The 21630-nt window shown below is 37.7% G+C and overlaps 1 protein-coding gene across 19 annotated transcripts in view; it reads right to left on the bottom strand.

Annotated features, from left to right (window-relative positions):
• Positions 1–21630, bottom strand: part of MYO3B (myosin IIIB) — a 248831-nt gene that overhangs the window by 136212 nt on the left and 90989 nt on the right. For 17 of the 19 annotated variants that reach the window (XR_006018294.1, XM_042041627.1, XM_042041615.1 and 14 more), the window contains 12 exons: positions 13720–13816; positions 12720–12836; positions 11766–11870; positions 9186–9269; positions 8297–8499; positions 7835–7933; positions 7125–7239; positions 6627–6753; positions 6273–6483; positions 5034–5181; positions 4644–4797; positions 1350–1438 (listed from right to left, as the gene is read on the bottom strand). Coding sequence is in view for 18 of the 19 variants with exons in the window: in XM_042041627.1 (XP_041897561.1) it covers positions 1350–1438; positions 4644–4797; positions 5034–5181; positions 6273–6483; positions 6627–6753; positions 7125–7239; positions 7835–7933; positions 8297–8499; positions 9186–9269; positions 11766–11870; positions 12720–12836; positions 13720–13816 (1549 nt within the window). In the remaining variant the exon portion in view is untranslated. The remainder of the gene's footprint in view (positions 1–1349; positions 1439–4643; positions 4798–5033; positions 5182–6272; positions 6484–6626; positions 6754–7124; positions 7240–7834; positions 7934–8296; positions 8500–9185; positions 9270–11765; positions 11871–12719; positions 12837–13719; positions 13817–21630) is intronic. The other 2 variants (XM_042041629.1, XM_042041628.1) reach the window with 2 other exon arrangements.

Genomic DNA, 21630 nt, shown 5'->3' with positions numbered 1-21630 from the left:
CAGAATGTAAATTGGCTATACAGAGTACCTATATTCATAGAATGCCATTGTATATCAAACTGGGTTAAATGGCTTAAATCCTGTTGTGCTATGGTTTGCCATGTCAAACTATTCTATGCATGACGCAACATAACAGAGATATTTCATTAAAGCTTAAGTTGATTATTTACGTGCAGTGTAAGAAATGGTTCTCAGGTGGTCACTTTCTATTGGTTGTCTGCATCAAACCTGTGATCTATAAACAGACCTGCTGGAGGAACAGGAGTAAGTTGGACACATTGTAGTACATTAAAACAGCTTCTCGTGGCACTGAAAATCATATTAGGAAAACAAAACATTCCTCTATTTCAATTATCCTGTTTTGATTAGAAATTAATGCCTGGGTATTTGTATTAATATAATAATCAGTTATTTTTGCCTTTTGCTTAATTGCAATAATTTTCTAGAGCTGTTTTATTATCGCTAGCAATATTCCTCTCTAGCCCAATTTCCCTGGAGTACATTCATTTACACAGAAACTGAATGTTCTCCTACAATAGAGAACTGGCCAGTAGTGTTTTTATTATTTTGCCATGTGGGTACAAAGAACTAACTAAACCTGTGTGCATTTTAATAGTTATCCTTAACAAGACAGAAAACCTGACAGAATTTACTAGAATATATCTTAAAATTTTGGAGTCTTATAATGATCCAGAGATGAGACTTCATCGATAACTATATAAAACATGGCTATTTTGATTTTGTCTATAAACAAATATTTGGGCCTGAAATTGCAAGCAAAGCTCACGTGATGGTGAAAGCCAGACTGTTACTCCCCATATAAAACAATACGTGAATGTGAACCTCTGAGAACAAAAGAAGTTAGGTGTTAAAAAGTACAAGAAAACATCTCTACTAGCAAGTCCCAGTCTTTCCAATGCACTCTATAGGATTTTAAGTTCTGTTACAGATACTGGTTTACATTGCTTTCTATGCATATACTTTACATAACACTCTCCCACAGAACTACTGGGGCATTCATGTGCTGTTACCAAGCATGTAGCCTGCTCTGGCTCCAGAGAGTTGCTCCTTTGAAATGACTGTAGTACTGGCATCTCTGAGGCCAGATTTCTTGCAGGCAAAAGATGCTTACTGTCTACACTATTTGTGTAAGAGCCCTAAGGATAGGCTCCAAAATGGACTGCTACACATGAAAATTTCATTGCAGAGTGTATGGTGTATGTTTGCATAAACTTTATCATTTTTTCTATTAAAATGAGGATAAAACCCATAAAGCAGAAACTCTGGCTAAAAGCAAATAATGACCATGCCACTATTATTTGAACCAAATAAAAATCACATGACCTTACCTTTCCAGCATAGTGCTGAATACCAAATGACAGTTCCACTCCTTTTGGTCTCCAAAAGTATTTGCATCGTAAGTTATCTTCAAATTTATCTAGACATTGAGAAAAGACATTGATTTAAGTGACAGAGGGATAACTATAATCCTCATCCTAATCAGTTTGCTAAATTGCTGCTCAAGAAGTCAGAACTGTTACAAACACATACTATCAGATTGCTCAGAAATACCAAGCTGTCACACCTGAATGGAACAGCTCATTTTAAACTAGTCCAGTAAGACTCTCTTTCAAACACCACTGTTCGTGGATGCCTTTGTCCATGGAAAAATTTTAAGTAAGAAGATCCAATGAGAAGATGTGAGAAGATTTCTCATATTTTCCAACTAATTTACTTATGTATATGCAAGGTTTGCAAGGTATTTTAACTATGTACACTCAGAACTGTGCATATATCACACTCACTTAAATGCCTATTATTTGTATTTTCTCTATTTCTCTTATTTGTATTTTTCTTCCTTTCTGCATTCATTTAGCTTTGTGCATCACGTTTTAAGGATATGTTACTGTGTTCAGTCTGGAACTGTCTCTCATATACCTTTGTACTGCTACAGAAAAGAAGAAGCTTCTCTATAAAACCTCTTCTGAGGAGACTTTCTGTTTCCTGTGATTACCCCTAGAGAGCTGTCAGAAAAAGAAACACCAGTTTCTAAGAAAAATGTCTTCTATGCCCTGTGGTATTTAATATTTTGTAATGAAATTAGTGCTGTCTGTCCAACACTGAGGGCCCAGGTAGCAATTCCTGCCTGCTGAGCCAAGGAAACAGCCCTGGAAGGGAGCAGGATCCAAAGGAACCCATGTTAATGAGAATTAGTGTTTATACTGTAAAACTTGCTATTATACTAATTTACCTGAACAAGCAACTAGAGACCTGAGACCAGAAACAATTGATAAAATTCTCTGTCATGCTGTGTACATCAGAAAATAATATCAAAATGCTTTTTTAAATGTTAGAATCCATTAATATTTTGTGTTAGGTTTTTCTTTCTATTACCACTTAATTGAGCTTGTATTTAAAGCAACAATAACTAAATTTGGAATTTCTGGGGGCTGGGACAGAGTGGAATTAATGACTGTCTGGCACACCTGAACAGGGCAAAATACGCCACTTTGCTGTTTGCTTGAGGGATCTTGCTGTGCTGTGTACAGATCAGCAGTAAGGCCAATCAGCACTGGACCAGGGAAAGTGCCTCTGGAAGTAGAAGTTCAATGTTCAGTATTAACTGATTTATGCAACCCACAGGGAGGCAGACAACTTTAGTGCACAAAGGAGGAGTGTTGGAGGTTAGTATTTTTCCTTTTTTTTTTTACTTTCTCTCAGGGAATTTTGTCCCGTCTGTGACCTAGGAGATAATACGGACTGGTACTTAAGAGATACAAAAGAAGTGGCCAAGGTAGGGGGAAGGGTGCAGTGGGCTACTCTCTTACCTGAGGGGTTTTCTATTGGGAAGGGCAAAGATACCACGAGACTTTAGTTGGGGGCTGAGGGGCTCGGCTCAGCTCCTAGCTCTCTCTCGCTCCTGGGATCAGAGGGAGAGACCACCAGTCTGTAGTTGCTGTGAGAAAAATTCACTGCCACTGTGGAGCTCCATCTTTTTACTGTGTTTTTTACTGCGTCTACTGTGAGTGAGGCTTTGCTCATAGGAGCAGCTGGTGAACTGACACCTTATGGAACACCCTGCCTCACTGGAAAAGACCCTCACCATCAACTCCGGAGCCTCAGGGGAAAACTCGGGACCCCAACCCCCCTCCCCCTTCCTGGAGGGCGTGTCTCCCTGGCTGCGTGCTGCAGTGACCCAGCCCCGCTGTTGTCTGCCACTGCCTTGGGCTTTTTCACTACACTCTAACCCAAAACCCTGTGTCTGCCCGGCCACCCCCGGCTCCTGCTAAGGCTGTGAAGTTTTCTGTTACATTGTGTTTGCTGCCCCAGAGTGTGCCTGCCCCTGCCATTCCAGCCGCTGCTCCGAGGTCCCTGCTGCAGCCCATTTCACCACCCAGCCCGCCTGCCATTACCACGTGAGGGAGACGCGGCGCCACAGCGCCCCCTGCCGGCGCGGGGGAACCATGGCAGGCGCCCTGCCCGGCCGGGAGCCAGCAGCGCCCCTGCCGGCTGTGAGCGGAACTGCCTGAAGGGGACCGAGCCCGCGGCCCAGGGAGGCTGGCACTGGGTTTGTGGTTCTGCTTGTTCTTGCTGCCGTTGTTGTTGTGTGTTTGCCTTGTTACACATATATATGTATGTATACATTTACATGTGTATATATACATAAATAAAGAACTGTTAATTCTTTTCCCATATCTTTGCCTGAAGCCCTTAATTTCAAAGTTATAATAATAATTCAGAGAGAAAGAGGTAATATTTTCCATTTCAAAGGAGGTTCCTGCCTTCTGTGGCAGACACCTGTCTTTCAAACCAAGACAAGGAGCAGAATGAAACTATAGTACTCATTCTATCTGTGACGTGAATTCCAGTTTCAGCTCAACCTAGCAGTAGTGAAAAACCTTGTACATGCATTGTGCACTTTTACTGGAAACTGTTATTTTTCTCTAACAGTTTGAGTCTCTGCGGCACATTCCACTGAAGGAAATGGAACTCTGTTTCATATCACAGGGAAAAATGCAGCTCTAGTAAATAAACGCAAGACAACAGCTTTAAATGTGGCATGCGCTGCATATTTTAAGATTGGCACCAAGATTTGTTAAAATGTATGTAAAATATGTATGAAGACAGGGAAATACTCAGCCAGATGGCACACCAGAAATAACACACACTTCCTATTTATGACGAGATAATCTGAAGTGAAGCAGTATTTTCTAATTAGATAAACGTGGGCCTAGGAACCTGGGAGATCTAAATTTTACTTTCAACACTAATGCTACCCATGGGGTGGTCCTAGATACAAGATTCTACCATGTCTCAGCCTTCCCTTCAGTAAATGGGGATAAGTACTGCCTGGTCTATCCCACATACAGGTACAAGACACAGGATATTTCCTTGTAATCTTGGAAAAACAATAAGCCCTTGCCACCTGATACTTAAGACAACTTTTCCAATTTGAAAAGGATAGAAAACACGTAAGCAGAGAAAAATGATGAAGCACAATGAAAAATATACTTGAATGTCAAATGAAATGACACAAACTCAGGACAACTGTGCTAGGAAAACTTGAATAAAGATGACATTGCATCCTCTTACAATACATTTGTCATTTCCCAGACCTTTCCCAGAGTTTTGCTTGCACATACCAACTAAAGTTAGGTCTGTTGCCTGAGGAAATCGACTTTCTTCATCTAGCAGAGAGAGGAGACCCATGGGTTTCTGAAGGAACATATCTAAAAGTGGACGGTTGTCCTCATACTCCACTGTAGCAGCATCAATTCCCTCACTCTGATATTCCATCTACAAAAGTCACCAGCACAATTTTAATATTGAACCAGTAAAAGCAACATCATCATTAGGGCATTTATGGTGCACACCAATGCTCTATAGGCCCCAACAAAATCATTTACAAAACTTCAACAGAAAGATGTAATTATCTCACATTTAAATCACATACCCATTTTATAGAGTACTCCTGAATATGATTATGGTGTAGGATGGTTGATTCAGCTAGACCTTAACAGAGCTGAATTTACCTGCTCCAGTGCAAAGATATGTTGATTGAAATAAAACTGGATCTGTTCATTAGCAATATTTATGCACAGCTGTTCAAAAGAATTTCTTGCGAAGTTCTCAAATCCAAATATGTCTAGTATCCCAACATTCATCCCACTTTCAGCATTGCTGCATGCGAAAATACAAACAAAATTCATTATGGGCAACACCAAGTTAAAATAAAAATAAACATGGTAACTAAGATTGCATAACTGATTCACTCTGCTACAAAAATAAAGCAGGAAAAGTATGTCTGAACCTAAGACAACTTGTGCATTTGTTTAGCATTGTTAAGACTTTTGTTTTCCATTTGCTTACCAATTTTCACAAAGAAGGCAGGAAAACCATAGGTACAAAGTAACAGACACATAGCAGTGCTACTGAAACAAGGGGTTTCAGTAGGCAGATCCCAAATAAAATCTACTGTCTGCTCCCCCCGGCAGACAAAAGGTGTCAAGGTTTAATGGTATGTTTTTGCTACACTCATTCAGAAGGGTAATTACCAAGTCTGCAGCTGCTACAAGCTGGACTGTTAGAAGTCCATGGGCTAACTCAAGTACACTCATACCACAGTCACCACCAGAACTGCATGAAATGGATGAGAATATGTCTATATGACATAGCAAAGTAGCAAGTAGACATCTCAGATCAGAGGCATTTTCACAGCACCTGAGAGGTTCTCTTGTTTCTAAAATCTCTACAGCTTCTTCAAAAGATCAAACCAGCCAGATCAGTGCCTGGCAATGAAATCATAAGGATGCACAGTATAATGTTTCTGTAGTTATTAAAAAAAAAAAAATCACATCTCAAGTAGCAGCACAATAATAATAATCTGAAGTCTGCATTTATTACTTCCTTACAAAAGCAGGGGGACTGTAACGACTGTGAATACATACTGAAGTTTTTCAGCGTCCTTCAATTATCTATCAGCCTTCTGTATGATTTCATGTTCACTACATAGGAAGCATCTTTTAAAAAAAATTGTACAGCACTTCAACCACCCAATTTCCATTGACTTCAGTAGCTAAATTCTATTCAGCTCTTCGAAAATGATGGGGTTAATGTCCTGGAAACAGGATTCAGTATCACAGCATGAAAGCCATTTTGAAGCCTTAGCCAAAATAAACACAGCACTCTTTCTGCAAAATCACAATATACAAATGGATGAGCCCATCAGACATATGCACAGTAAGTACACGATTCAGTGATGTGTAACTTGCCATATATTTTTATCTGGCTGAAGCAGTGTATTAATACGATTTACAATCCAGCTGAAGAGCCGCCCATAAAGTGCTTTAGACATGGCATCTCGCACATCCGCTGCTTTGTCCACGGTGTTTGTTCGGATAATAGTCTCCCCCCGTGTTACAACACAGTGGGAGGTTAGGGCCTCTTGAAGTTCTTCTGACCCAATGCTTAGTAATGCAGCAGCTAAAAGACAGTGGAAAAAGGCACACAACTGTGATTATGCAGTGGAAATCACCAGCATTGACCAACTACTACCATGAGCTAGAGACTACCACAAATAGAGCCAAATTGCATTTACAGAACTGACAATGTTAAAGAGTATATACCATTATCTAAGGCTTCTGGGTCAGGAACCTCACTTTTATCTGTTTGGTGTTGTGAAGAAATAGCAGCAAACTCAATATTTCCAGTATTTAAGATTCCAGTCAGTATTCTGTACACTGAGTACACTTCCTGTAAAAGAAGACAAGAAGCACTTTGAAGGAATTCAGTTAGATACATACATCATATTTAGGCTATGAAAGAAAAACATGGGCATTGGAATTGCTATTAAAGCTTGTAACTTTCTCTGAGACCAAGTTCTACAAGTTCAAGTAAGCTTCTATTTACACAAGAAACAGTGCAACAGAATTGCCTGAGTACTAACTGGGACCTCAGGCTGGTCTTGCCTTCTGAGTGTGTGGTTACGCTTTCACAGTTCAATTCTGTCATAACAGAGATTTTGTGGCTTACAAAATTTTGTACATCCACAAAGCCAAAGGGTAGCACTTGGAGCTGGTTTTCATAAAGAAGGTCAATAATGGTTTAGCAACTGAATATCTTACCTCATCAGTAAATCCTATAATTCTAAAACAATGCTGAATTGCTTCAAATTGTCTTCCATAGGAATCTTTAGTAACAATATCATGCATTACTCTTCCAGTTTCATTATCAATATATCTAAATAGAGTGGGAGAAAGAAAGCATCACACTACCACATGTCAATACAAGCTCCAGTGACTTAAATGCAAATACCTCAGTAACTGGACGGAACATTTATCTCAATAACTTCCAATTATATAGTTTGATGCTAATTCATAAGAAGTTTTTGTTTGTGTTGCATTAACATCTGCTTATTCTTTGTTAATGTCTATTAATGTTACCAACATTTCACACACATCCCCTCACCCAGCAGAGATCAGATGCACCCAAAGCACAAACACCAATTAAAAACCTCCAAAGCATATTCTGGGTTCTTCCTGAACCTGAAATAGTATGGTAAGAAATCATAAGGTGGGTTGCCTGCATTTGGAAGTATGACAAAACATCAACATAATGAGCTTGGTTCTTCCTCTTACTCTTTTAATAGTCCACCTTTTCAAGCAAATACAAATAATATAATGCCTTAGTGTCCATCTTCTCACCTTGGGAGGATTAAAATAGATCCTTAAGGGATGGAGAAGGATTAAGAGAGATTTTAAGGCATCATACTGAAAGCAAGTGCTGATCAATAGCTAATTTCAATGAGCAGTTAAAACAAGTGAGTGATAGTTACCTAGGAGGCTTTTTATCAGGAAGTCTATATTCAGAAAGTTTCTTCTGATGATAAAGGCCCGCATAAATATAATAAAATATATGGAAATTTTTTTCTCCCCTGGAAAAAAAAAAGTATCCTTTTAAAGCGCCTGTGTTTATTCTTGTGGCATCTTGTACAACGCATGTAAAAGTAGTTCTTATAATGAGCTCACTGAAGCAAGGTAGCAAATCTCCCACTTGTTTTAGTAGTGTAGGATCAACAGCTGTGCAACACAGAAAACCCAGTGAACACAACATTTCTCCAAAGAATGAAGTGACTCTGGCTTCTACTCCAAAAGAACCTGACTATTCTTGTTGTCATAGCACTGTACAAAGGAGTATTTTTTTAACAAAAGACAGAAAAGTACCTAAACCAAAGAATTTTTGATAATTAATTCAAACACTATATAAATGCCATAGGACAGACAATTAATATACGTACACAGCCTGTTTTATGACCCTTGATTTTTCAAGTAGATATTCAGAAATCTTTGCCCCCATTACAGCTCCTGTAGGTGTAAACATCATTTCCAGATATTTTCCAAAGCGACTTGAGTTGTCATTGATGGCAGTGCAGGCATTTCCAAATGCTTCAACCAGAGGATTCACCTGAAGAATTTTCTCACGCAAAGCACGGTTATTGGCCTTGACAGTAGAGATACAAATCAGAAGGATAATTAAAAGAATATAATGCTTACCCACAATCCAGTTCTTGCTTCAGAAGCAAAGAATCCCCTTCTCATGCTTGTATGGAATTAGGTACTGTGCTAACCTTTATATTTATACACCAAGAGGTCCAACAAACTGATAAGAAAATCTCCCACAGGTAGAAAAATACAGATTCTTCTTTCTCTGCAATTGTTCCATCTCTGACTTGTTTTATAATTAGTTAAGAGTACCAAAACCACAGTAGACTAAAGATGTTTACTTCACGTTAACCTGACGTGGTTAATTTTCCCATTATTTTGTGCTAATAGCATTACTCATTACATTTAAATGTGTAAGATCTTCTAAGATTAGAGCCACAGCAATATTTGTCATTCTTTATTGTATAAATAAACAATGTTATATGTGATAAACACTGTACATAACTACAGGTACTGAACACTGAGAATCTGGCACCTTCTCTTTAAAAAAACTATTGACTGGCTTGGTGTGAATCATACTCTTGCATCTTAATTCAATAATCTCACATGCTTGATTACTAAGTCCCTAAATCAAATGTGACAATTCACATGAACAGCTTTAAGTATTAAAGATTAAATAAAGTGAACATTGGGGTAGGGTTGGGAAGATTTCTTCATAATTTTACGTAATTGGCTGGGAAATACCTTTCCCAAGAAGGTCAAATGTTGGACGATCAGATGGGCACTTTCTGTCTTTCCAGCACCACTTTCCCCACTGATGATAATGCACTAAACACACACACACAAAAGAAAAATTAAGTGCATAGCTCACCACATGGTCAATTTCTTCTATTACCACTCCTACCTGTTATTTCATGTTTAGTGCCAAAAGTACAGAATACTTTAGGAGTCAACTCCCTTCTGAAAGGAGAGACAAGCAAAGGCTCAGTGTAATAATTTATTCCCTAGATTACTAAAATGCATCTCGCAATGCCTGATCACAAGGTGCATGTCTGAAGCAGTGACTGAATTTCGAAGGCCTAGAACACATAAACAAGTGACTATGTCTGAGCTCACTGCATTGACTTCATGTGAATTAACATGAATCACAGGGTACAGCTCTTTTTAACACACTGACCAAGAGTTTGCTCTGAAAAATAATCTTAAATAATAGGTCCTTTGTAAAGTGGCTATTCTGTAGGTGATGCTGATATTCAAGCTAGAACAGCAAACTAGCACCTAAACATTTCAGAAAAATGTGCATCTGTTCACTGGATGATTCTGAGAGGACATATCCACCTCCTTCCTGCATGAGCAGTCCTTAACACATGGTATTTTATAGGCTTCAAAAGGCTTCCAGACTCAAGAGACTAGCTAGAATGGTCTAAATCACTTTCCTTCTCTCTGCTCTTATGCTTCATGGGCAAAATGGAAGTTGAAAGCCAGTTCTCACCGGAACACAGAAAAATGCAGATCATAGAAAGTTTGAATTCTAACAGCATTTATTATTTGCCCATTTTTTCCCATGTATTCTACAGACCATCAGTACAAATATTATTCTACTTAAGGTAAAGTGTCAACTGACATATAATTAAAATGTTAACACTGAGCAGTTGCATAGGTTCACATGTTTTTATGCAAACATCTGAGAACTATTGGCATGATACCATGAATACACAAGATTCTTGGCTGGGAAAAGATACAAGGTTCTAAAATACTTGCTGCAATGGCACTTCATATGGAACTGAGACTTGTGAAAAGGTTTGAAAGATGCAGCAGTTATCTGGTGGTACCTTGTGGTGCCTGACAGCAGGTGCAGGGACCAACTTTACATAATGTGTGCAATATGACATTTGCAGCTCATTTATTTGCTTTCTGTCAGTTATTTTTGCTCCTGGAAATAGGTAGCACATCAATTACACTACCCAACTTAATTGCTTTTGTGTGACTAGGGAAGTCATGCACAACAGTTTACACAGTTAAGGCCCATGAGACCTTATAGAATTGGTCAGAACTTGACTATTGCTTCAGGAGAAATACTAGACTGAATTTTCAAGCTTCACAGGAAAAAAACCAGGAGAAAGCTCAATGGATAAAACAAACAGAATCAATACATTTTCAGTCTGGCTATAGTGCTTATCTGGTGCACCTTTATATGAAGAACCAACATAACACTGGCCAGGTAATGGAGATAAACAAGCTCCTGTAATACTTTGCAAACAGGAAACAGGAAAATGATTTAGAGCTGAATGAAGATTATTTTCTAAAGATGTACAAAACATATAAAGATGCACAAAGTTAGCCTGATGAGCCGATGTAATTACCAATCTTTTTCCTCAGATAACAAGTTCTCACATAAGTTACTCTACATGAGTACTTGTTTTCTTTAATGCCTCCATCAAAGAACATGTAAGTCATTAAAGAAGTATTAATCATCTCTCAGGCCAGTGTACTTCCACATAATCAGTAAAATTCCTGTTTTCTTCATCTTTAATGTTTCTTTTATGTGTCTCCTTTTCTTGGCATTTTCCGATTTCAGGCTTTTCATTATTTTATTTCATTTTTGTGACTTTAAGAAAACATTTTCTATGAATTATTGTGTGATGTGAAGGGTAAAATCATGAGGATTTTATAAATAAAAATAATTATCAGCCTTCAATATTCATGTACACACAGCACATCAAATTAGAAAGAGTATGAAGTTATAATCTTAAGAATGTGGTAAAATCTTCTACAGCATGGTATTTTATTCTCATTAAAATCACTGCAATATAATTGGATTTGTGTCCTTATTACATTTACAGTAGACCCATCTTTAATTTATTTTACTAAAAAATTCATTAATGGTTCCTATTTTTTGTGACTTAGCATCTTTTTGCAATAGAAAAGTGGTTGAAACTGTGTTAACCTGCTATGGCATTGAGAACCTCCTATTTTACACAAATGTAAATTATTGAAATACCTAAGTCAAGACAGGCCTAGAAACAGTGTGCAGCAATACTTTGCTGCTGGAGTCAACTGCCAGGACTTCATGGGTGTCCAGGAAACTATATTGATCAGGTACCTCCATCATCTTATTTGACCTTTCAGTCTCTTTTACATCACTGTCTCCTCTTCAGAACTCCCAGATCTGACCAGATTTCTACTCTGGTTTTGCTGATATACGAATAAAAGGCTTAAAGAAAAAATTTACCAAAATACAACATAACAGAACATTGTTCTGCCCTGTAGCACAGTGGCAGTCAGACTAATATAAAACCTTAACCAAAATGAACAGATTCTTACCTGATCTTTGCTGAATGTAACCATGCTTTGGTAGGCAGCATCTGCAGAGGCAAATATGTGGGGGGGATTTGATGAACGCTTCACACCATGGTAAAGCTTGGAGAACTAAATTTAAAGAAATACACACAGTAGTCAAAATACGCAACTTAGCTACATAAATCAGAACTGAAAAGAGGACAGTGACTATTATCTGCCTGTTCAACAGAAGGTAGTTGCCTGTTATACCACAGAACTTCCATTGAATCACCTGGAAGAGGAGTGGTAATTCTCGGCACTGCCCAATTTCCAGAATACAAATTACAACACCTAGAACGTACTCTGATGTTTCCTGCACAAGACAATGAAGAGGATTCTACCACAGGGAGGAGAATTTCAAACACAAGCCTTCAATCAAGGAAATAACCAGTTTATACAAAAGAAACTTACAGTGACTCTGAAATCTGGCCTCCTATCTGATTTAGGCATCCATGGAGACTAATTTATTTCTATCTCCACCTCTCTTCATATTTGTAGGGAACTAAACTGCCTTTATGTTTACAGAATTTGATTAATTTGTTTCTTTTTAGCCAGAGCTGATGGCACAGGACATGTAATAATCCATAGTCAGAGCAATTCTTCAGCAAGCAAAAACCTCAGCATGAGGAGGTTCATATAACCATCTTCTGGTTCCCAGAAAGAAGACCTAAACGCTAGACAAGAGTCACAGCTGTGCCTGGGGTAATCTCTATCCCTCCTGTGGAATTTGTGGCCTCCAAGAAGTGAATGAAATCAAATGAAACTGAATTTAACAAACAAAACAAAACAAAATAAATATTTAGCCACACCGTTCTGGAAGAAGAAAAAGCTGAGGTTCAGTCTGTGCTCCTAACTTCCAGCATCACTTAAGTATTTTAGCTAGTGGTGTTAATACAAGATGTAAAGCAAGTACCATCCTCAGCTTGGAATCTCTCTTACCTGGGGAGAATAAATGCTGAGATTCTGGAAGGGGTTCAAGGCTATTAAAATGTCTCCAACATAAGTATAAATCTGTAAGTCAGCATAACGTTTTTGCAGCTGATGGATAATTGTATCCTGAGAAGACAAAAAGTTTGATAGTTATACAGTATTTTCCCATTTAGAAAGATTTTTGTAAATATACTGAGAACACTGTTTAAGAAATACTTATTGTAATTGTTACTAATTATTTTTTAAATGCCAAACCCACAAAATCAAATATTTTCAAAATTCTTGCCAATGTCATAAAACTAAGTTAAACAGCAATTCCTAATTGCAAATTAGAATATTTTCTTATATCAGCCTGAGAAGCAAATCTTCTGAAGAGAAAATGGTGGGACACGTTATTGCTGCACTTCATAGTACATGTCCATTTAATTTGTTTTATTTGGCCATGAAACAAGGATAATAATTTTTCAAGGATTAAATTTTAAGTAGTGGTAAAAGACTGTTTAAACAGGACACTAGCACAATTGATTACAATGTCTTTTCCTTGCTGGCATGTAATTTAAGGATTATCAACACAAAAATGTAGAGATACTCTGCAAATAGGGGATATTGGGAAATATGAAATTGATAGTTTTACCACTTTTTATCCAGAAGCTGCAGGTAATATATTATTCTATATAAATAAATTATTTTAGAAAAAAAAAATCACTTAAATCCAGATCTTTATGACTAAACTTCACATTTTAGGAAACTCACAAAAATAATTTAAACTAGCATCACTCATAATTAAGTTTTTCCACATAATAGGGTTCACTGCTACTACTTTTATGCCACTACATAGATTAACGAAGTGAGGGCAGCAAATCAGTCATGTGAGAATTCCTTTGCCTTGATGAGACAAAAGATTGCAAGAAGGAACTATTTTCGTTCTTCTAAGAGAGGCCTAAAAAGCAGAAATAGGCAAGAATGTGAGGTACAATTGTCAGAAACTGCTACTCAGACAGTACAGTACCTCATCGAGAACTTCTAGGTTTACCAGATCATCATCTAGAGAGTACTTGTCAGCTCTGTCCACATGGTAAGGTCCTCTAGTATGTATCTGTTCATGCCTGGAAGTTGTTAGTAGAGCACCAGTGTTATAAAAGTGTATTAGAGACAGCAAACATTAAGATGCAAGGGGGAGTCACGGGTGAATGTTTTTGTCATGCAGAAACTCAGACATGCTCTCTGAAATGTGTAATTTTGCTTGCAATGTCCTTTTATAAAAGCAATAGATCAGCTTGCTGTCCAGTGTACTACCTGTTTTCTCTTTCACAATATATAACCCCATCTATTTATCAGTGTTCAGCAAGGATTTAGTTATTCCTCACTCACACTCAGGAAACAATAAAAAAATTCTTCCTCTTTTCCCTTCCCTCCTTGCTTTAAGTTAATAAACTACCACTCAGTTTAATTAAATGTTACCCCCACGTGCCCAGCCATAGTACTGTCATCTAAAGAAGTTATAAGAAGCAGTAAGTAGTATAAAATCCTATTGTTACCTTGATGTATGCCAAAGTGCCTCCTCAGATGACCCCAGACGTGGCCCAAAACAACATTTTTGAACCACAGCTGCCATCAGACTTTAAATTGTATGGATGTTCAGTCAGCTTGTCTCCAGAGATTTAACCCACACAATAAGCAGCAGAGACAAACTGTCACATAACCCCTTTATAATCAGATTATACTGAAGGAATCTTTGAAAATGTGGTGTATATGTTTTTAAACAACACATCATGTTGAAACGGGAGCAAATTAAGAGGCTGTAACATGTCTTCCACAGAGGGTGTGAAATATGAATGCTGTAAGTGCAACTAGGCTTTTCTTTACAACAAACATAATCAAAGCATAGTAGAAGGACACCCACCGAGATACAGTCTGCATCCTGCTGAGTAACACTTAGCATTGATCCTCAATGACAGTCCTTGACAGATTGTTTTTGCATTGGTTGCCATGTAGAAAGTAAGAATCACATGATCAAGCATCCCAAAACATGGCTAAACATTATATCAAGCACTAACAGAACAGTAACCTGGCAGGAAACACTTGTTCATATATAATGTTCAAGGTTAATATGAAGATTTAGTGGGTCTTTTTTCTTTAATCATATCTTCATATGCTCTTGGAATCCTTTTTCAAAAATTAGCAATGAGGCATTTGCATTTTCCCCCGTTATGTACACTTCTACATTTCAAGCTAATCAGCTTTTATTCAGTAAAGAGAATTTTTTCATATCCAAGAGATATTACATCACCAGAAGAATTATTGCATGGAAAGCCTCTAACAAAGAGGAAGGAGTGTTAGCCACGAGTACAGCTTCCCTGATAATTGTGAATCACATTTAAAGATCATATTTTTCTTATGTCTATTTTTATTCATTTTCCTCATTTCCTTTTGGCTACTCAGTGAGCTCTAGAAAACTATTCTGTAATGGTTTATTTGAATTATAACTAAATAAAACTGTGCAAACTGTTTTGTCAGCTAGGAAATAAAACAGTGGGAAGACAGCAGGTTTTGCTGACAGTCCCACTACTTTCCCACAGATGGTGGTTTGCTTGATGATGTACATATGAAGCAATGAAAGGAGGACATACGAACACAAATACAAAGCTATGAAAGAAAAATTGTTATAGTGGGTATTATTTCCCGTGGGCAGCACAGTGATCATTTGAATTTGTTCAAAATTCCATTCAATTAAATCTTCCATTTCCTGGTCTTCAATTAGGTATTGGGTTGTGGGTTCTTTTAGGCTTTTTTTTTTTGAGTCACTGTATGCAAAAACATTACACTTTGCTGACAAGCCAGATCCTCAAAGGAGTAAGAATGCACTATGTACTACTAGGGTTTTTAAGTGTTGTTTCCCTTTCAAACCAGAATTCAACCTCTATTTTATCTTATTACTGCACAGAAAAATGCTGTTGTAAATAATGTAAATCATTTCGAGATGGGAGCACCCCTCGGTCTACAAATGAAGGAAATATTTTAACAGCTGTTTTACTCCATGAAGATGTAAATAGCAAAGCAACAGCTCAACATTACAGCTAACATAACTCATCTGTGAAGCTTTTTCTTCCTGGAGCAAAACATCATAGCCACAATACTGAATTGCAACAAACTGCAAGCAGGGACGCATCTACCAGAGGTGCAAGGAGGAGGGGGAAGAGGGCACATTCAAACCTAAGCATGTCTAATTGCAGAATGGCTTTGCAAACTAATCTGTTATCTGATTGTGTATTAAACTCCTGCTGTTTGTTCACCTTAAGTGATAAACCAATCAATTTTTTTTTTATTGGAAAGAGTTCCTCTCAAACCAATGTAAATAAATAGGGAAACTGGTCTTAGTTAATGGAAGTAAAACATGTATACCTTTGTGCACATATTTTCTGGCACGTAACTCATTTTCCTAAGTACATGATTAAGAAGAGGATATTAGGAGCATAACATCACATTAGCTTCAAATCTCCTGCTGGCCTCATCAGTTTTCTACTGACCCCTATGTCCTCCAGTGCATTGACAGAGTGGGAAGGAAAAATACAGGCAGTAACCTTTAATTATTTCCACAATTTTACATCAGAAATACAATCTGCTTTTAAAACACATTTTTAAAATTCTTAAAAAGCAGAAGGAAACATTCTTAATTGGGGAAATAACTGTCAGTACATATTTTGCATAAAAAGTAGAATTATCAGTCATTTTTTCAATTACCCTTCCTTTCAGGCAACATATAAAAAGTACAAACTCTAAGCAAAAGGAAAATCAAAGATGTTATTTCCTTCTGAAGCAATCCCTGCAAGATGTAGTCTCTTCACAAAACAAAAGAACTGCTGTAAAGGGTGCAAAGGGCGCCACTCAAGGTACCTAACTTTATTATAGAACCACAGGATGGTTTGGGTTAGAAGAGACCTGAAGAGCACCATTAGATTGATTCCAGAAATCTAGTGATGACCACTGTCTATTGAAAAAGGCCCTATGCTCCAAAGCACCCACCCATTACCATTTTATCATGCAGGAATAGCTGGAAGGGACAGTTTTCTTGGATTTTGGAGGGGGCGCAAAAGGCAAGAAGCATTTCTCCCTTGGGAGAACCATTTCATGAAAAGTCAGGAAGCATTCATTTGTTCTATTTTTGGTAGAGATAGTCTGAAAGAAGGTAACCAGTTACAGTAATAGAAGTGCACTGTAAATAGCTATACACTCATATATCCTGCTATCAAGGGATGGGGAAAGAAAAGCTAGATGGACCACACAGACTTCTAGATCAAAAAGTCATTTTGCTGGCAGGTCCAACCTGAGCAATAAAGCAACACAGACCAAGAATTTTTGCCTTCATTGGGAAGCTTCTTTAATCTCTCTCCCCTCCACCCCTAGCATCCTTAGGGCCTTTCAAGAGGCCTTTACTGTGGCCTCCTGGTGCAGTTAAGCATTTATGTTTACTGTTTATTTGTTTATTTCCAGGATTTACAAAGGTACAATGGTTTCTGTATCTGGTCTTCTTTACATTATTGCCAATTTAAAAATTAATTCCTGAGATTTACAAGAAAAATACTCAACACAATGAGAAAGAAAAAAGGAGAGAGTGTGATACTGCCACGCAGAGATACACAGCCTATTTCCCATGCATTGCAAAGACTTAATTTTGCTCGTTTACATCAAGTTTCAGCCTTAAGTAATTTGTTGAAGCAAGGTCATAACAGAGGCACTGACACAGCCTTAATTACAATATAAATGCTACAGCTATAGTTTACAACCTCCAGTAAAAACACATACATCATACTCAGAACAGGATCACTTTCAGGGGCCACAGCAGCTTTGAGATTTAAAAATATATATTAAAAAGGGGAAAAAAGAATTTTAAACTCATTTGCCTAATATTCATATAGAAGAAGACTGGAAGAATTGCATTAAATTACATTGTGTATAGCATCAGAGAAATATTTCTGGTTCTGTTTCTGTTACTATCTCTGAGTCCAAAGAAAATTACTGGCTGGATGCAATCAAGTTCCTTGTGGTTAATTGCTTTCAAATCTAAATGTGAGCTGGCAGAGAAGCTTGATATCTGGTAGTAAGAATTACTTCCTTGGATGGACTGCTGCTGTAATCCAGCTGGTTCATAAGAAGGGGGAAGCTGCCAAGACACTGTAGCATCATTCTAATACCTGACAAGGTAGACTGAACATACCTGCCCTTCTCAAACTATTAAATGCTCCTTTCTTTTTTTTTTCCCCTTTTCTATTTTTTCCCCAGGCTTCTTCAAGTTTGATTCTTCCTGATGTACTGATTTGCATTTTATCCTTCAAGATGCAAGGTTTCACAAGTGTCTGTTCCCCATTACAGAAACAAACTTCTCAATGGTGACCAGCAGTAGCACACTGACCCAGCATCACCCAAAACTGCAAGCACCAAACTCTTTATTGTCTACCTTAAACTTGTTTAAAACCATATTCATGCAAATGCTGAAGTTTCTTCATTCTTTTAAAAACTGAAACCAGAGATTAGCAGATCTTTTCTGATTCCTATGAAGAACCATATTTACATACAGGAACATAAGATACCTAGTTTGTAGGCAAACATCCAAGAGAAGTATGAGCCATGTCTGGAGTTGGCCTCTTCAAACCTGCTATAATTGGGAAGCTGCCACTTTGAACCACATAACCCAAACCACTCAATGCTTGATCAACATTAACTTTCAAACATAACATCACTATATAACTTTTACATCAGGAGTTATTAGATTATTGAGGAAATACAGAAGACCATGGTTTTTCTCAACTTCACCTCCAGTGACATTTGATGGACAGGGCTACCAAAATAAATGTAGATGACAACTGGTGATTATTCAATATTTTTGTTACTTTAAAATTAATATAGATTTATCTACTGCATTTCATATAAGTGCTCCACATTATCTCGTCCAAAAGAACAGCCAAATGCCACACAGAAACCCACAGTATCTAAACTTTTGAAAGACAGCTTCAAAGAATATTACCAAGAGCAAAATTTTTAGAACGCATTCTGTGAAGACTCTTCTTCCCTGTCTGCAGTTCTAAGCTTTTAATCAGGTATTCTCCTCCTTGATGTTCTGCTTCTCCACCACAGTGAAAAGGCAGTTAATAGATCTGTTACTACATTTGAATTTCCCCATCTCACGTTCTGTTATGACATTTCTTTTTTAGATTTTCTCCCACATGCTATTCTGGATAGAGCAATCTGTTATTTTAAGACTGAGCATAAGATAGATAACGTCTTAATTGTAGTACATTTAAATGGGAAAAGAAAAAAACTGAACATTTTAATTTTGTTCCTTTTTGCTGATGGTCAGTACTTTTCAAGGCCTTCAGTTAAAGATTTAAAATTCTACAGTTTTCCATTTGTTCTACTCACAAGCCATGAAACATTTTTTGTTTTGTTTTGTTTTAATGGAATAAAATGGAGAGGTTACTTTTTTTGAGAAAGTCTTCCTAAAGGATGCAAGATTTTATCATCATATTTTATGCAAGGAAGGGCTGGGACACTTGACAGAATACTGGGGTACCACATGACTTTCCCTTTTAAATGTCTCCATGACAAGCTCTGTTGTATTTTTAAACATTATTTACGGAACTTGGTATAATTCCTAGCTTAAAAGGCTTTGAAAGTTTTTACATCTGTTTTTCAACTTTTTCAACACTGAACCAGCTGCCAGCTTTGCCAGCTTGAGATAAAGTCCTGACAAGCACAAAAAACCTGGGATAATATTTGATGTTTATAAACAAACACCAGAGAATATACCCACTTTTCACAGTGCATTTTGCCAGTGTAGACAGCATGAAGTCATTTAAAATTTAGCAATATTAGGAAACAGACTAAATCTCTTCTAACTTTCTCCTTAAGCAGGCTGGCAATTGGCCTGTATGTTGGAATCACTTGTACTATGAACCAAAAAAGCAACCGACCACATGAATAAGTTCAAGACATCAAAAAGCACATTTGGAAAGTGAGCAGCTCTCTCACATCCTCTCTTAATGGATTATCAAACACACTTAAACATTATTTAACGAAAATATAATCTCCACAAACAAAGCAAATGTTTACTGCTAAGGAGAATTTATAATATCCATAATTTGTAACATATCTTTGCCTAGAGCCTTCCCAGAGCCTTCTCCAGACTCTTGGGCAGGAAGAATGAAAATAGAGATGGCTGGAGCTCCAGGCATCATACATGTTTGTCTTCATTAAAAGGTTTACAGTGACCACAGGTATAGTAGAGCTTTATAGAACAAGATTAAGTTCTTTCCTCAGACAAACGGCTACCTCTTTTTCATAGGTGTAATATATTAAGTAAAGCTGTTAATAGCCATTTCTTAAGTGAAAGGAACAGAGAAGTATTGAGGACAAGTGATAGAACACAGATTACACAGCAAATTAGAGCGAGAATGAGGAACAGAACATAAACCTCTACTATGTTTTTGCATTATAATTTGGGGGGTGCCTAAACATTCTTGGTATTATACTGACAAGCAATCATATGAATCTTTATCTTGAAGAACCTATCCCTGAAATACAGCAAGTTTATGGTAAGCTTGACTTGTGTACCCTTTTTTACTTAGAAAATACAGTATTTATCACACTCAGACACACTGAGTCTATCAACACTCAGTTATTACTATTGTAAAAAAAATGTTTTTATAGTTCTGCTTTTCATTCCTGACCAATGTTTGCTTGTTCTGTTGTCCACACCTTGCTGTAACTTAGATTCCTTCTTTTTTCCTCCATTGTCCAATTTTATGCTACATGAGGTATGATTCTTTATGAATGAATGACATTTCTTGTTCTCACAATTTTACTATGTGTAAGGACACCATTTGAACAACCATCGTACAGTATTTGTGTGAATACAGAAATGGGAAAGTAAAAAAAAGAAGGAAAAATAGGAAAAAACTATGAGTGAGAGCCTGTGAAAGCATCCTCTCTGATTTTAAGGAATGCTTCCTGCCTAGAGGCAGCTATATATTGATAGAAATAAGACTGCTGTGACTCCCAAGATGATCTAGAAATTAGTATCCATGTGTTAAAAAGGAATTCTGTATTTGACTTTAGAAGAGATGGGGAAGAATAATTCAGCATGGCTGGAATGAAAACACGTGAAGCAACGTTCTGATGTACTTGTGGGGTATGCCCAGCCCCCGCCCTGGAGGGATGTCTGCTGAGATAAGGAGAGTGCCTAAACCTCCCACCAGAACTCCCCTGGAAAGGGAACTACTCTTTAGTTAAGGTGAGAAGAAGACAAACCCAGAATCCTCTGGGAGACCCTATGCATATCCTTTGTAGCCCATTGGCCTTTACCCTCTGACACTCATCCCCTGTGTATCCCTATAAAGCTAGCCCCCTACCCCTGTGAGGGCAGAGAGAGGCTCATCCCTGGCCTCCCCTTTGCCGAACTAATAAAGCTGCCTCATGTGGAACAGCTACACGAGCCTCTCATCTCTCTCCCTGGTCTGGCCTGGAGGCTGCCCTGCAGAGCTGAGCTGAAATCACGAGCTGACAATCACTAAAGAGCTGACAGCTTCTGCATGGGCCCTCCTAGCCAGCAGCTGAGGGAAGACACCGGGCCTCGGGAAGACAGTCTCTTTTTGGGACCATCTCTCCGGACCGGTCACAGCTTCCTCGGTCAGAGCTACTGACCCCTCACCAGCTGCCATATGTACTAACCTCTATTTTTCAAGGACTGAAGAACTTTTATAAAATTAGAACTAGTGGAATACTTAACACTGAATAAATTTCTTAGAATTAAACTTCATACAATTGTTATTATGTCAAAGCTGTTAATGAAAGTGTATTGATGCTAATTAGCCATTATGCTTTGGTATTGTTAGAAAACACACACAGTTAACTGACAGCTTATAAA

Source organism: Corvus kubaryi, unplaced genomic scaffold (genome assembly GCF_017639235.1).
Source record: "Corvus kubaryi isolate FWS band 111438036 unplaced genomic scaffold, C.kubaryi_AGA036_p1.0 37396, whole genome shotgun sequence".
Lineage (NCBI taxonomy): Eukaryota > Metazoa > Chordata > Aves > Passeriformes > Corvidae > Corvus > Corvus kubaryi.
Note: the sequence above shows the minus strand (reverse complement) of the source record. Positions and strands in the feature narration are given on the sequence as shown.